Source organism: Onychomys torridus, chromosome 22 (assembly GCF_903995425.1).
Source record: "Onychomys torridus chromosome 22, mOncTor1.1, whole genome shotgun sequence".
Lineage (NCBI taxonomy): Eukaryota > Metazoa > Chordata > Mammalia > Rodentia > Cricetidae > Onychomys > Onychomys torridus.
Window position 1 is genome coordinate 31,148,634 of NC_050464.1, and position 14,025 is coordinate 31,162,658.

General features: G+C 50.7%; 1 protein-coding gene across 1 annotated transcript in view; it reads left to right on the forward strand.

The window, feature by feature from the left end:
* Acad10 (acyl-CoA dehydrogenase family member 10) overlaps positions 1 to 14,025 on the forward strand; it is a 39,107-nt gene that overhangs the window by 11,950 nt on the left and 13,132 nt on the right. The window contains exons 5-11 of the mRNA XM_036172213.1: positions 58 to 216; positions 1,427 to 1,586; positions 2,803 to 2,944; positions 5,465 to 5,533; positions 9,213 to 9,394; positions 11,056 to 11,206; positions 13,775 to 13,920. Of these exons, the coding sequence (XP_036028106.1) occupies positions 58 to 216; positions 1,427 to 1,586; positions 2,803 to 2,944; positions 5,465 to 5,533; positions 9,213 to 9,394; positions 11,056 to 11,206; positions 13,775 to 13,920 (1,009 nt within the window). The remainder of the gene's footprint in view (positions 1 to 57; positions 217 to 1,426; positions 1,587 to 2,802; positions 2,945 to 5,464; positions 5,534 to 9,212; positions 9,395 to 11,055; positions 11,207 to 13,774; positions 13,921 to 14,025) is intronic.

Genomic DNA, 14,025 nt, shown 5'->3' on the forward strand with positions numbered 1-14,025 from the left:
TGTGCCAGTGTGCTTGTGGGAGCTGCACCTCTAGGGCCGCCCCCCTCTCTCCCCCAGGTGGTGGAGTCCTGCCTGGAAGGCATCTGTAAGCCAGACCCCAGGATATACCAGCTGTGCCTGCAACGGCTGAGCCTGCAGCCCGCAGAGGCCATTTTCCTGGATGACCTGGGACCAAATCTGAAAGCAGCGGCCAGGCTGGGCATTCACACCATTAAGGTAATCCTGACCATCTCTTGTGCCACCTACTGTGCACCAGGATTAGTTAGCACAGGCATGGCCATGTTATCTTTTCCTGTTCTTGCCTGCAGCTTTCCTTGGTGACTGCCTCCGAGCAGTCACCCTGCTTTGGACTAATTAGGAAATCTGTCACTAGCTGCTCCTGTCTGCAGTGTGGGAAGGAGGCCATGTGAGGAAAGTGGCCTTTGTCTGGCGCAGACTGTCCGGGCAATGCTTTTCTAGATGGAAAGGCCAGGAGCCACCAGCCACATGGGTCACTTTAGGTCATGGCTGTGAAGCGTGGACGCCATGTGCCGTGCAGGGGTGGGGGGTTCCCAGCCAGTTTTGTTCATCTGGGTTTTCACTGTTAAACTCACTGGCCACAGAGACAGAGTCACCATCCAGCCCAGCCCTCTGCCCCTATGTACAAGTATGATACAGGCCTTTTCGTTTGTTCATTTGTTTTAGATCGTCTCTTTGAATCCCAAGGCAGCCTTGAACTCCAGATTCTCCTAGCATAGCTTCCCAGATTGTAGGGTGTGTCCCCATCCTGGCCTCTTGAGGACCTGTGGATGGTACTCCTCTATGAAGGCGAGGCTGGGGGTTAGATGGAAGAGGAAACTCACTGTGCTTCCTCTGAGCTGAGCAAAGGCTCCAGCGGCCATTGTCTGAGAACCAGCTTCTGGGTACTTCCCTCTAAGGCAGTGATTCTCAACCTGTGGGTCACAAACCCCTTATGGGGATGGGTCAAATGGCCATTTCACAGGGGTCACACATCAGATATCCTGCATGTCAGATATTTACATCATGATTCATAACAGTGGCAGAATTACAGTTATGAAGCAGCAATGAAATGTTTCTGATTGGGGGGTCACCACAACGTGGGGATTTTTTTTTTTTAAAGATTTATTTATTATGTATACAGTGTTCTACCTGTATGCCAGAAGAGGACACCAGATCTCATGACAGATGGTTGTGAGCCACCATGTGGTTGCTGGGAATTGAACTCAGGACCTCTGGAAGAACAGCCAGTGCTCTTAACCTCTGAGCCATCTCTCCAGCCCAACAAGGGGAATTTTATTAAAGGGTTCCAGCATTAGGAAGGTTTTGAACCACTGCTCTCTAAGGTGTGGCCCTCCTGGAGACAGGCAGGCTGAGGGCCAGGCTGATGGGAACAAGTTGTGATTTTTTTTTTTTTTTCTGAACCGAGGTTGACCATCCCGAGACAGCAGTGAAGGAGTTGGAAGCTCTTCTGGGTTTCCCGTTGTGTGTGGGTATTCCCAACACTCGTCCTGTGAGGAAGGCCATGGAGATTCCAAAGGATGCCTTGGAGAAGTACCTGAAGGGCTTGCTGGGGACCCACGGCACTGGTAGGGAAGCTTCCCTGGTCAGGGGCTCTCTCCACACACTGTGGTTGTCACTTCCCTCCCTGAGGGACTGTGTGGGTGCTGTTACAGTGTTAAGAGCATTGGCTCCTCCCACCGCTGTACCCCAGCTCACAGTCTGGTGGGGCAGCCTTTGCCACAAACTAGCCACCGAGGAGGAGGGAGCTTGGAGATGCCTTGTGCCTTGAGCCTTTCTGACTTTTGTGACAGTAGTCTGTTTGAGACAGTGACTGTATGTTATATGAATTTAGAGACTGGGAATCCAGCTCAGTGGTAGACCACTTACCTAGGCATGGGTGAGGCCCTGGTTATGTCCCCACCACCGCCACAAAAAAAAAACAAAAAAAAAAACAAAAAAACAACAACAAAAAAAACTGCATGATTTAAAAATAGCAAGGTGACTCCTCTTCCCTGGTCCTCTTGTTCTCTGTATTCTACCCTCTGAAAGAAGACATCTTAAAGCTTTGGAAAACTTTCCTGGCGAGTCCCTTCCCCCAGCCTGGTCCTCTGGAAGGCTCTTATTTATAGTTTCACAGTATGTTGTTTCCTAGCCTTGGGTTTCTTGGCAGCACACCCACAGAGCCGAAGGCCCCTCTAGACCATGCCAGCTCACTCTCCTGCCAAGTGGAACACATCTTACTATGAAGCTGGGCTGTATGAGGTCTGCCTCTTCCAGGAGCCTGCAAAAGAGCCGCAGAACTTAGCCAAGAGGCTGAGAAAGGGTGTCTCCTGTAGGCAGCTTTGGCTCTCCATGGCTCCTCTCAGCTGTCACGTCAGTGTCAGGTGTGGTTCGGAAGGACGTGGATGAGGGACATACAAGGGCACTTTTGATCTCAGGCATGGCACGTTCCATGGGGCCAGATGTGTTGCCATGACAGCTGGGACCAATAAACAGAAGCCACGGGCCTGTGTTCACTAGGCAGGAGTTGGCAAGGAGCAATACACCCAACAGAGAGAAGAGGTGACCAGTGTGTTAAGGAAATGGCCTTTGCTGCCCCGTAACAGCACGTGGCTCTGAGTGTATAAGCCTGGGGCTCAGTCGTCGTATCCTGGGATGGGGAGGGCGGCATCCCTTGTTGGGTATCATACAGGAGGAAATCAGACATCCCAGAGACACACCTCACTGGGAAGAAGGAGTTCCCGTCTGTCCAGACCTGGGTTCCGGATCCCCTCTGAGTGCTCTGTATTGTCAAACCTGCAGGGCCCATGGAGATCCTTCAGTTTGACCATGGACAGTCAAATCCAACGTATTACATCAGGCTGGCTGACCGCCAGCTGGTTCTGAGGAAGAAACCCCCAGGGGTCCTCCTTCCCTCTGCCCATGCCATAGAGAGGGAGTTCAGGTACATTTCTGGGGGTCAGAGGGTGGTTGTCCGGCTGGTGTCCCCAGCACACAAGCTCAATCCTAACCTGTCAAGGCAGCCTCAGGTGACTGCCCTGAAGTCTCTCCCTCCTTTCTTATTTTATTTTTTTCTCCCCCTCTCCCAGCTGAACCCAGGGCCTTGCGCTTGCCTAGCAAGTGCTTTACCACTGAGCTAAATCCCCAACCCGTCCCTCCCTCCTTTAAAGAAATATTTTATATTTAAATGTATGTGTGTGGGGGGGGCTGCCCATGGAGGTGAGAAGAGGGTGTTAGATCCCCCCCCCCAGCTTGAGTTACAGGTGGTTGTGAGCTGTCATGTGAGTGTTGGGGGCTGAACTTGGTCCTCCGGAAGAGCAGAGCAGTACCTACCCTTTCTATTTTATGTGTATGAATGTTTTGCCTGCATGGATGGATGTCCATTTACCATGGAAGTCAGACGGTGGTGGCTTCCCTAGAACTGGAGTTACACATGGTTGTGAGCTGCCATGTAGGTGCCAGAAACTGAACTCCGGTCCTTTGCCAAAGCAAGCTCTTAACTACTCTTACCTACTCTCTTGAGTGCTCTCAACTACAGAGCCGTCTCTCCAGCCTTACCCACCCCCCACTTTTGTTCTGAGACAGGGTCACACTGTGTATCCCCGACTCACTGGCTGTCTGGACTAGGCAAGCATTGAACTCATAGAGATCCACCTGCCTCTGCCTCTTACGTGCCTCTATGCCCAATGCCCTAAGCTTTTAAAACTGTGATTATCAGTCTCCACAAGACAGGGTTCCTCTGTGTAGTTTTGGAGCCTGTCCTGGATCTTGCTCTGTAGCCCAGGCTGGCCTCGAACTCACAGAGATCCACCTGCCTCTGCCTCCCGAGTGCTGGATGTAAGGCCTGCGCCACCGCCACCCGGCATTGCCCACTTTTTTTTTTCTGCTTTTGGGTTAATAAGGAGGTCTCGCTGTGCTGCCCAGGCTGGTCTCTAACTCCTGCACCCAAATGGTCCTCCTGCCTGAACCCCCAACTACCCAGTTTTTCTCTTTTCCTTCCTCTCTCTTCCCTTTTTGAGACAGCCTCAAGTAGCCTGTGCTGGCATCGGACTTAGCCAAGGATAGCCTTGAACTCCTGATCCTCTTGCCCGTGCCTCACCAGTGGGATTGAAGGTGTACATCACCGCTCCCACTCTTCTTACTTTAAATTAAATCATCTCAATTAATTATTTGTCTACATGGGGTATGCATAAGCGTGTGCATGTTTGCGTGTATACACGTGGAAGCTAGAAGTCAACCTTGGAGTGGATCCTCACTGCCCTTTTGATTTTTGACACACTCTCTCACGGGGATCTGGTCTCAGTGACTAGGGTTGGCTGACTGGTTAGTGAGCCCCGGGGATCCACCCGTCTCCCCCTCCCAGCCCTGGGATTACCAGCATGCACTACTGTGCTGGGCTTTTTACATGGGTGCTGGGATTTGAAGTCAGGTGCTTATGATAGCACAGAAGCCATATATCTGACTTCCCACCCCTTTTCTCTCTCTCTCTCTCTCTCTCTCTCTCTCTCTCTCTCTCTCTTTACTTTTCAAGACAGGGTTTCTCTGTGTAGCCCTGGTTGTCCTGAAACTCACTCTGTAGTCCAGGCTGGCCTCAAACTCGCAGAGATCCACTTGCCTCTGCCTTCCAAGGGCTGGGATTAAAGGTGTGCGCCACCACCACTTGGCTTCCCAGCTCTTTTAAAAAGAAGTTGTTTTGTTTTGTTTTGTTTTTGGTTTTGTTATTGTTTTGTGTTTTCCCCTGGGCAGGATTTTTCTGCTGCACATGTCTAGTGAACTGAGTCCACTCCTGGAACCCACATAAAGGTGGAAGAGGAGAACCATCCCCACAGAGCTGTCCTCTGACTTCCACATTCATGCTGTGGCACATGAGACCCACATTGTGGACACATACATATGCAATAATAGAGAAATAGTTTTAAATGTTCTTACCACGCACTTTTTGGTTTTTCGAGACAGAGTTTCTCAGTGTAGCCCTGGCTGTCTTGGAACTCACTTTGTTTTGTTTTTTTGCTTTTTGGGTTTTTTTTGTTTTGTTTTTGGAGACAGGGTTTCTCTGTGTAGCTTTGCGCCTTTCCTGGAACTCACTTGGTAGACCAGGCTGGCCTCGAACTCACAGAGATCCACCTGGCTCTCTCTGCCTTCCGAGTGCTGGGATTATAGGCGTGCGCCACCCTGTGGCTTACCCACCATAATGTTTTGACATAAAGGTCTCCCAGTAAACCTGAAGCCATGCTAGTCAATGAGTTCAGCAATCTGCCCGTTTTCACCCCAAACACAGCCCCAGGCTGGATTGGGCACATGCTGCCTTGCTCAGCTTTTTACACGGGTGCTGGGGATCTACGCACCATGTCTTTGTATTTGTGTAGCAGGCACTGTACCAACTGAACCCACCCCAACAATGTACTATTTTTTAAATAAGAAAAGCCATTTGCCCACAATGATGTGTTTTCATTTGTTCTGGCAGGATAATGAAAGCCCTTGGGAATGCTGGTGTCCCTGTCCCCACTGTCCTTGACCTCTGTGAAGACTCAAGGTAAAGATCTGTGGATTTTCCCATTGCTTCCTCAGGCTACAGGAGAGAAAAGCCCGTTTGCTAACTCAAGAGCCCATTCCTTAGAGCTGAGAAGATCAGCTGCAGCCACCTCCCTGAGAAGCCCTAAAACTCTGTCACCCAGAAAGCACACCCACATCCAAAATAGCTTTCTTAGCATTCCAAAAATACATACCCACTTCACTGGATGTGGTACATTTGTAATCCCATCACTTGGGAGGCAGAGGCAGGAGGCTACATAGAGAGATCCTATAAACAGTATATGCAACACACACACACACACACACACACACACACACACTCACACACACTCTCACACTCACACACATACACACACTCTCACACTCACACACATATACACACACTCACACACTCACACTCACACACATACACACAGAGTCCACTGAATTTCATGCTGCTTGCTTTTGTTATTTATTTATTTATTTTTTATTGTGATCTAAAATGTTTGGTTTCTTTGTTTGTGGATACAAGGTCTCTCTATGTGGCTCTGGCTATCCCGGGACTGTGTAGACGAGGCTGCTCTTTGCCTCCTGAGAGGTGGGATGAAAGGGGTGTACCACCGTGCCCTGCACTTCTCTTTTAAACTGCTGTAGCATTCGGTGTGTCTGTGTGTCTGTCTGCCCGTCAGTCTGTCTGTCTTTGGGACAGTTGGAACCAGGGATGACTTTGAATGGCTGATCTCTCTGCTTGCACCTCCCAAGTGCTAGGGTTACAGCATGCAGCACACAGCCTGTTTATGTGGTGCTGGGATAGAACCCAGGCTTTGGACATGCTAAGCAAGCACGGCTCATTCCCACTAAGCTGATGCCCCGGCTGAGTCTCTCTCTTTTTCTTTAATATTTGATTAGGAAGATTTCCAAGCACACAGAACAATCGAAAGAAAACACAGCACTGGAAACATCTATTTATACTTTGTTGTTAATATTTGCCACATGTTCTTTTCATATATGTAGAGTAATTTACATGCCCATTTATTTATTTATTCTTTTTTTTTTTTGAGGCAGGGTAGCCCAGGTTGACTTCTAATTCATAGTTCTTCTGCCTCCGCCTCCACAGTACTGGGATTGCCACAGCTGACTCCCAGGAATGTTATGTGTGTACGCATGTTCCGTGAACATGAGTGACGACGTGTGTGCACACATGTGGAGGCTAAGCTTGAGTGTGGTTCCTAGAGAGCCATCTTGTTTGTCTGACAAAGGGTCTCTCACTGGGACCTGAAGCTCTCCAGGCTGGTTGGCCCGAAAGCCCCAGTGACCTGCCTGTCCGCCTCTCCAGTGCTGTGACCACTAGTGCATACCACCATAGCGGCTTTGGGGTGTGCTTTTGTTTTCTGTGGGTTCTGGGGATCGAACCCAGAACCTCATGCTCGTGCAGCAAGCTTTTTACTGCCTGAGCCAGCTCTTCCAAGGATGCACACCCGGGTTCTATTCCGAGCATGCACACGGCAGCTCACAGCTGGAACTCCAGTTCCAGGGGATCCAGTGTCCTCTTCTGGCCTCGGCAAGCACCAGCCACACATGTGCTGCACAGACACACATGCAGGCAAGACACCCACACACGTTAAAAAACCAAAAAGAAGAATGTGTTTCCAGTCAGGACAGACCCACAGAATAATTTTTAGAACCGCTTTTTAGAGCAGTAGAGTACTTTCTACTCATGACTAACAGATGGCTAATGACATGAAAGCAAGGGGGCTGGAGAGGGGGCTCAGCAGTTAAGAGCTACGGCTGCTCTTCCAGGGACCAGGGTTCAATTCCCAGCACCACATGGCAGCTCCTGACTGCATGTCATTCCATTTTCAGGGGACCTGACGTCTTCATACAGACATACATACAGGCAAAACACAAGTGCCCATGAAATAAAAATAAATAAATTAGGGGCTGGGGATTTAGCTCAATGGTAGAGCGTTTGCCTAGCAAGCGCAAGACCCTGGGTTCGGTACTCAGCTCTGAAAAAAACAAAAATAAAATAATAAATTAATAAATAAATTAATTAATTTAAAAAAGTAGCGGCAGATTACCTGAACACCACAAGGTGGTACCTGTGCCTTCAGGGCCTTTAAATAGGGGTGTAGAGCCAGGTGGTGGTGGTGCACACCTTTAATCCCAGCACTCAGGAGGCAGAGCCAGGTGGATCTCTGTGAGTTCGAGGCCAGTCTGGGCTAACAAGTGAGTTCCAGGAAAGGTGCAAAGCTACACAGAGAAACCCTATCTCGAAAAACTAAAAACTAAAAACAAACAAACAAAATAGGGATGTAGAAAACATCAGGATGAGGAGGGATGTTGAATAGCGCCCCGTGTGTGAGTAGATGCTATATGAGGACCTCTGTGTATTTGTTCTCTTCATTTTAAAACTGGGTAAGTTTTACAGATGAAAAAAAAAGCAATAGGAACCACCTGTAACTCCAGTCCCAGGGGATCCAACACTCCCTTCTGGCTTCCATAGGCACGTGGTGCTCAGACACATGCAGGCAGAACAGCTGTGCACATAAAATAAAATGGAAGGGGAAAAGACATCTGGGGTGTACCTGGAAGTTTTCCTGTGTCCCGCCCAGTCCGCAGCCACTCAGACCCAAGTAAACACACAGAGGCTTATATTAATTAAGACTGCTCAGCCATTAGTTCAGACTTACCACTGACTAACTCTTACACTTATACTCAGTCCATTTCTGTTAATCTATATGTCGCCACGTTTTCCATGGCTTTACGTGTGTGCCATTACATGCTGCTCCCTGGCTGCTCTGCCTTTCTCCTTCCTCCTCTCTAGTTAGAATGTCCCACCTAACCCTATTCTGCCTCACCATTGGCCAAACAGCTGTATTTATCAACCAATCAGAGCAACACATAGTCACAGCACACAGATCGACATCACTCATCACTGGGGCTAGAGAGATAGCTCAGTGGGTTAAAGGTCTTGCTGCACAGCATAAGGACCCAAGTTCAAATCCCAGAATCCATGTAAAGGCTGGCCCGAGAGGGCATACCTGTAATCCCAGCGCTCCTGCAGCAAGATGGGAGGCAGAGACAGGAGAATCTCTGAGGCTTATGGGCCAACCGCCTGCTGTACACAGTAGAAAACTGAGATGCCATCTCAAACAAGGTAGAAGGTGAGAACTGACCATGTGGTGCGCCTCACCTGTGCTCTTTCCACACACACACACACACACACACACACACACACACACACACACACACACAATGACACAGGCCTGTAATTCCAGCACTCTGGAGGCTGAGGCAGGAGGATCTAGAGTTCATAGACAACCTATGCTGTGCAGTGAGACCTTGTCTCAAGAGAACCAGATGAAAATCTTCAGACAGGCTTCTTAGAAAGTCTCCTTGGGATACCCAGCTAGTCAGGGGCAGAAGTGGGACATAAAGCCGGTTGTGAACGACTCCAGAACTCCTCCTCTTCCACAATTTGGTCTTAGTATATTATCACATTAAAGCCTCGTCAGTGGTTTCGACACATGGGCCAAGGAGATGTGAGAGTGTGCTGGATGTCTGCACACACAGGTGGGCATGGGGGGCAGTGATGGGCACTCTCAGTTCTTTGCACTTAGAGGCGAGGGAGCTCCGTCCCTCTCCCACACCCTCCTCACAGAAACTAAAGTGGCCAACCCCATCTGTGTCTCTGCCAGCATCATCGGTACCCCCTTCTACTTGATGGAGTACTGCCCAGGCATCATCTACAAAGACCCCTCCCTGCCAGGCTTGGAGCCCCGCCAGCGGCAAGCCATATACACTGCCATGAACCAAGTCCTGTGCAGAATTCACAGTGTGGACCTGCAGGCCACGGGCCTGGACGACTTCGGGAAGCAAGGTGTGCAGGGGCAGCCCATCCTCCACCAACAGTTCCTCTCACAAAGTGAAGCTCTGCTGCTGGGGTCTGGGTGGTTAGGGGTGCTGACCCACAACCCTGCCCACCTTCTGAACGCAGGCTGATCATGACTGCTGACCACTCATATCGTCCTTGGATGAGACACATCATGGACTGAATTAAGGACTCTGTCCTTGCCACTTTTTTCTTACTGAACTGTTCGATCCTTTCTTTCTAATGATGCTGACCATAGTATTTAAGGTACACTTCTTCCTTCTTTCCTATCTTTTTAAAAATTGTATTTTATTTGAGCCAGGTGATGTTGCACGCCTTTAATCCCAGCACTTGGGAGGCAGAGGCAGGTGGATCTCTGAGTTTGAGGCCAGCCTGGTCTACAGAGTGAGTTCCAGGACAGCCAGGGCTACACAGAGACACCCTGTTTTGAAAATCCAAGCAAACAAACAATAAATAAAATTTTATTTAAGATTCTGATGTACCCCCTGGCTGGCCTTGAACTAGAAATGTCGCTGAGGATGGCTTTGAACTCCTGATCTTCCTGCTTCTACTTCCCAAGTGCTGGCATTACAGGGTATACCACCATAGTTGGCTTCTTTTTTTTGGAGGTGGGGGGGTTGTTTGTTTGGTTTTTGGTTTTTCGAGACAGGGTTTCTCTGTGTAGCCCTGGCTGTGCTGGAACTCGCTCTTTAGACAAAGCTGACCTTGAACTCACAGAGATCCACCTGCCTCAGCCTCCTGAGTGCTGGGATTAAAGGTGTAGCTGCCACTGCCTAGCCACACTTGGCCTTAAAAAAAAAAAGGCAGAAAGGAAAAAACTTTTCTTGCTATGTCAAGGATCTCACTCCTCACTCTGTTGCCAAACTGGCCTTGAACTTACTTGTCTAAAATGACCTTTCCACCTCAACTATATGTACTTTATTTTAATATTATTTTATTTCTATCTTCTTCTTCTTTTTCTTTTTTTTGAGCTGAGGATCGAACCCAGGGCCTTGTACTTGCTAGGCAAGCGCTCTACCACTGAGCTAAATCCCCAACCCTTATTTCTTTATTTTGGCACTTTGAGACAGGGTTTCTCTGTGTATCCCTAGCTGTCCTGGAACTCGCTCTGTAGACCAGGCTGGACTCGAACTCAGAGACCCACCTGCCTCTGCCTCCAGAGCACTGGAGTTAAAGGTGTGCACCACCATGCCAGGCTCAGCTTCATGTATTTTATCCTTCCTTTAGCTCTGGGAAGAGCCTATCAAGGTGAGGAGAGTAAGGCCCAGCAGGGTGAGGTAGGGTACCTGTCACCACACAGTCGGATGACGGCAGAGATGGATCCCACCCCTGCCAGTCTGACTCCAGATGCATGCTCTCAGCCTTACCACTGCTACACTTCACCAAGAAGGGGTTCACTCAGCCGTTTGAAAGCTCACAAACCCTCAGAGAAGGTCATGGGTCAGGCCAGAAGATTTGTGGTGGGGCAACAGTGCCTCACCGGCCGAGGCAGAGTGGCTTCCACCATGGGCGGGAGCTTCACGTGGGAATTTCCCCGTCACGGGGACAAGTTCAGGCACACGGCACTGGCACAGAGCTGCTGATGTTTTCACCCCTGTGCTGAACTTGCAGGGCATTGAAGGCTGTTGTCCTAACCCTCTTGCCCTCAGGGGACTACATTCGTCGCCAGGTACAGACCTGGACCAAGCAGTACCGAGCAGCGGAAACCAGCAGCATCCCAGCAATGGAGAGGCTTATCCAGTGGCTGCCACTGCACCTTCCCAGGCAACAGAGAACCACGGTGGTGCATGGCGACTTCAGGTAGACACAGCCGCTGCCGCCGGGGGGGGGGGTGGGGGATGGGTGACGTGAGGTGGGGTACCTATCCCCTGTGGAAACGGATGGGCAAGGTCCGTGCAGGGGAGATCAAGTCAGTGGATCCATATTACAGACGGGAGTCGTCCCTTCACAGAGTGTTTCCTTTATGTCAGGGCTTCTCATTGTCAGCACCGGGACAGTCCGATGCCGCAGAGGACTGCTGCGCCTCTTAGGAGGTCAAGCAGCATCTCTGGCTTTTGCTCACTGCGGTCCATGGCAGCCCCCTCTCCCAGAGCTGCTTGCAGACACTGTCCCATGTGCCTGTGGGGAGGAGGAGCCGTGCCGGGTGTGGAAACATGGTTGAGATCAGGTAGATGAGGGCATTTTCACTTCCTGTGGGCTCAGTGTTGGGTGTTGACCTTGTGCCCAGACTGAAGGAGGTTAGGGAGTAGATGTGGTTTCCCCGGGGTGTATGCTGAGTCTAGCCTTCACTAGAACTCAGTACACCTCCATCCCACTGGGTGTCCAGCTGACCTTCCAGGGCTGCCCTGGACTCTGCTCACAGAGATCCGCCGGGCTCCGCTTCCTGAGTGCTGGCATCAAAGGCGTGCACACACACACCCCCTTCCAGCTGAGTTACACATCTTCTTCGGCCCCCGAACGACTTGATAATTTGCTTGCATGTGTTTAATTATCTTCAACCTAGGACTCTAGAAGACCTCCCCCACCCCATGCAAACCTCCCTCTTGGGTGGGGAAGAGTAGGGACGGGCGACAACTAGCCATATCTATTTTATGGCTCTTCGTCTTTGCCACAAGTGTCATGTGTGACTAAACACAAGAGCAGGCAGGAGACAGCCAGCAGCGGTCTAAAGGCCTCTCAGCTGTGGCAAAACCTGAAGACACCGCCGGAAAATCACCCCTGATCTTAGACTGTGCTCCCCTTAGAGGTAACTCTATCCAAGAGAGTTCCACCTGCTGCTCTGTGGACCAGGGCACCTTGAAGGAGGCGGGAACGTATACTGCTGGATTTGGAAGCTTAAAGCCAGGAAAGCAGACAAAGCGAGCCCACCACAACCATCAATTCCCCTCTAGCTCAGCCTGGCACCTCCAGATGCAAAGATGCCAGATGCAAAGATGCCGGCCCGCTGCAGCTTGTAGCACATGGTGAACCGTGTGGTTTGGTGGTGTGCTGGGCTTCTGCTTAGCAGATAAAATAAACTGATTGGCTCTACATGAGTCAACCTAAATAAATCTCAAGAGGACCATGCTGAGGAGAAAAGAGTTCCCAAAGGATAAGCGCCTGTGGTATTTATGCAAGTTTACCAAGGATTGAGAGGATGCCACCGGTGGATTTTAAGTGTGTACATAGCTAAGAGAGACAGAAGAGCATGAGACCAATGCAGTCCAAGTTCAAAGAAGGTGGGGAGTGAGGGTGGAGGCCGTGAGCTGAACCTGATATGTGTGTGTGTGTGTGTGTGTGTGTGTGTGTGTGTGTGTGTGTGTGTGTTAGAGTTCCAAGAAAAGACAGCCAAGCATCAGGTGTGGCTTCTGTGAGGAGGATGGCCCGAGGGGCTGCGTGCTGTTCCCTGTCTTGTTTGGGCATTTTTCTTCTAAAGATTTCGCTTACTTTCGATGAAGTGTCTATGTGTGTGGGTGAAGTGCAGGCGCCCATGGAGGCCGGAAGGGAGTGAGATCCTAGAACCAGTGGTTGTGAGCCAAACTTCCACCAGGTGCTGGGACCCAAACTCGGATCTTCTGCAAGAGCAGTACGTGCTCATAAGTACCGAGCCCCCTCCCCAGCCCCTTCCATTTATTTTAAATCAAGCCTGCGTTAGTGTCCAGTCAGGACTCGGAGGCCATTGGAGAGTTTAAAAGGAGAGGCCACTGAGCAGACTGGAACCACAGTGGAGTTCCTAACCAGCGGCTCTACCTGGGGCCAGCATGCTCCGCTGTAGCTACTGCATTTAACAGACTTCACCATGGCCCCGGAGCTGACAGCTGGGACAGGATAACACATCTCCACCAGGGTGGCTCTCTGGCAGGAGATGCAGTACTCTACAGGCTTGCTTTGCCGATGGCTGGGCTCCTCAGGCCATTCGCTGTGGCTCTGTGGTTTCCCTGGGTCACAGGACTTGCCTGGTAGCTCATGTCTCCAAAGGTGAGTGTACTACAAAAGCTGTGTTACCTTCACCGACCTCCGCCACCCTGGAAATCCCTCAGCATCACTTCGTCCACCCGACATTCATTAGAAGCCGGGTGCTTCGTGGAGGGGCAAGTGTGTCAGAGAATCTACAGGCCCTCTTTAGTGCCGCCACAGAGAGGGAATGCATCCAGAAGGGGTAATGTCAGAGAAGGGCTCCTGGCCAGAGCTGGGGCTCTCCCGGGAGGGAAGAACAGCTAACTAAACATCCCCTGCTAGTGCTTCTGACTGGCTGAGGTCAGCTAGTAGTGAGAGGGCCCGGGAGCCCTAGCGGCTGGCCGAGGCACTGCTCACAGGCTGGTGGAGGCTGAGCCTGGATGGGCAGACAGAGTCTTCCCAGCTGTCTCCATTCCTTCTGTGGCTACATAGGCTGGACAACCTGATGTTCCATCCTGAAAAGGCGGAGGTGCTCGCTGTCCTGGACTGGGAACTTTCCACCTTAGGGGACCCCTTTGCTGACGTGGCCTACAGCTGCCTGGCTCACTACCTACCATCCAGCTTCCCCATGCTGAGAGGTAGGAGCCAGTTCAGTGGCAAGCACCGGGGCACGGCACTGGCTGAGGTGGTGGGGACTGGGCTGGGCTTGAAATCAAGGTGCAAGTAGTTTGGATAATAGTGTC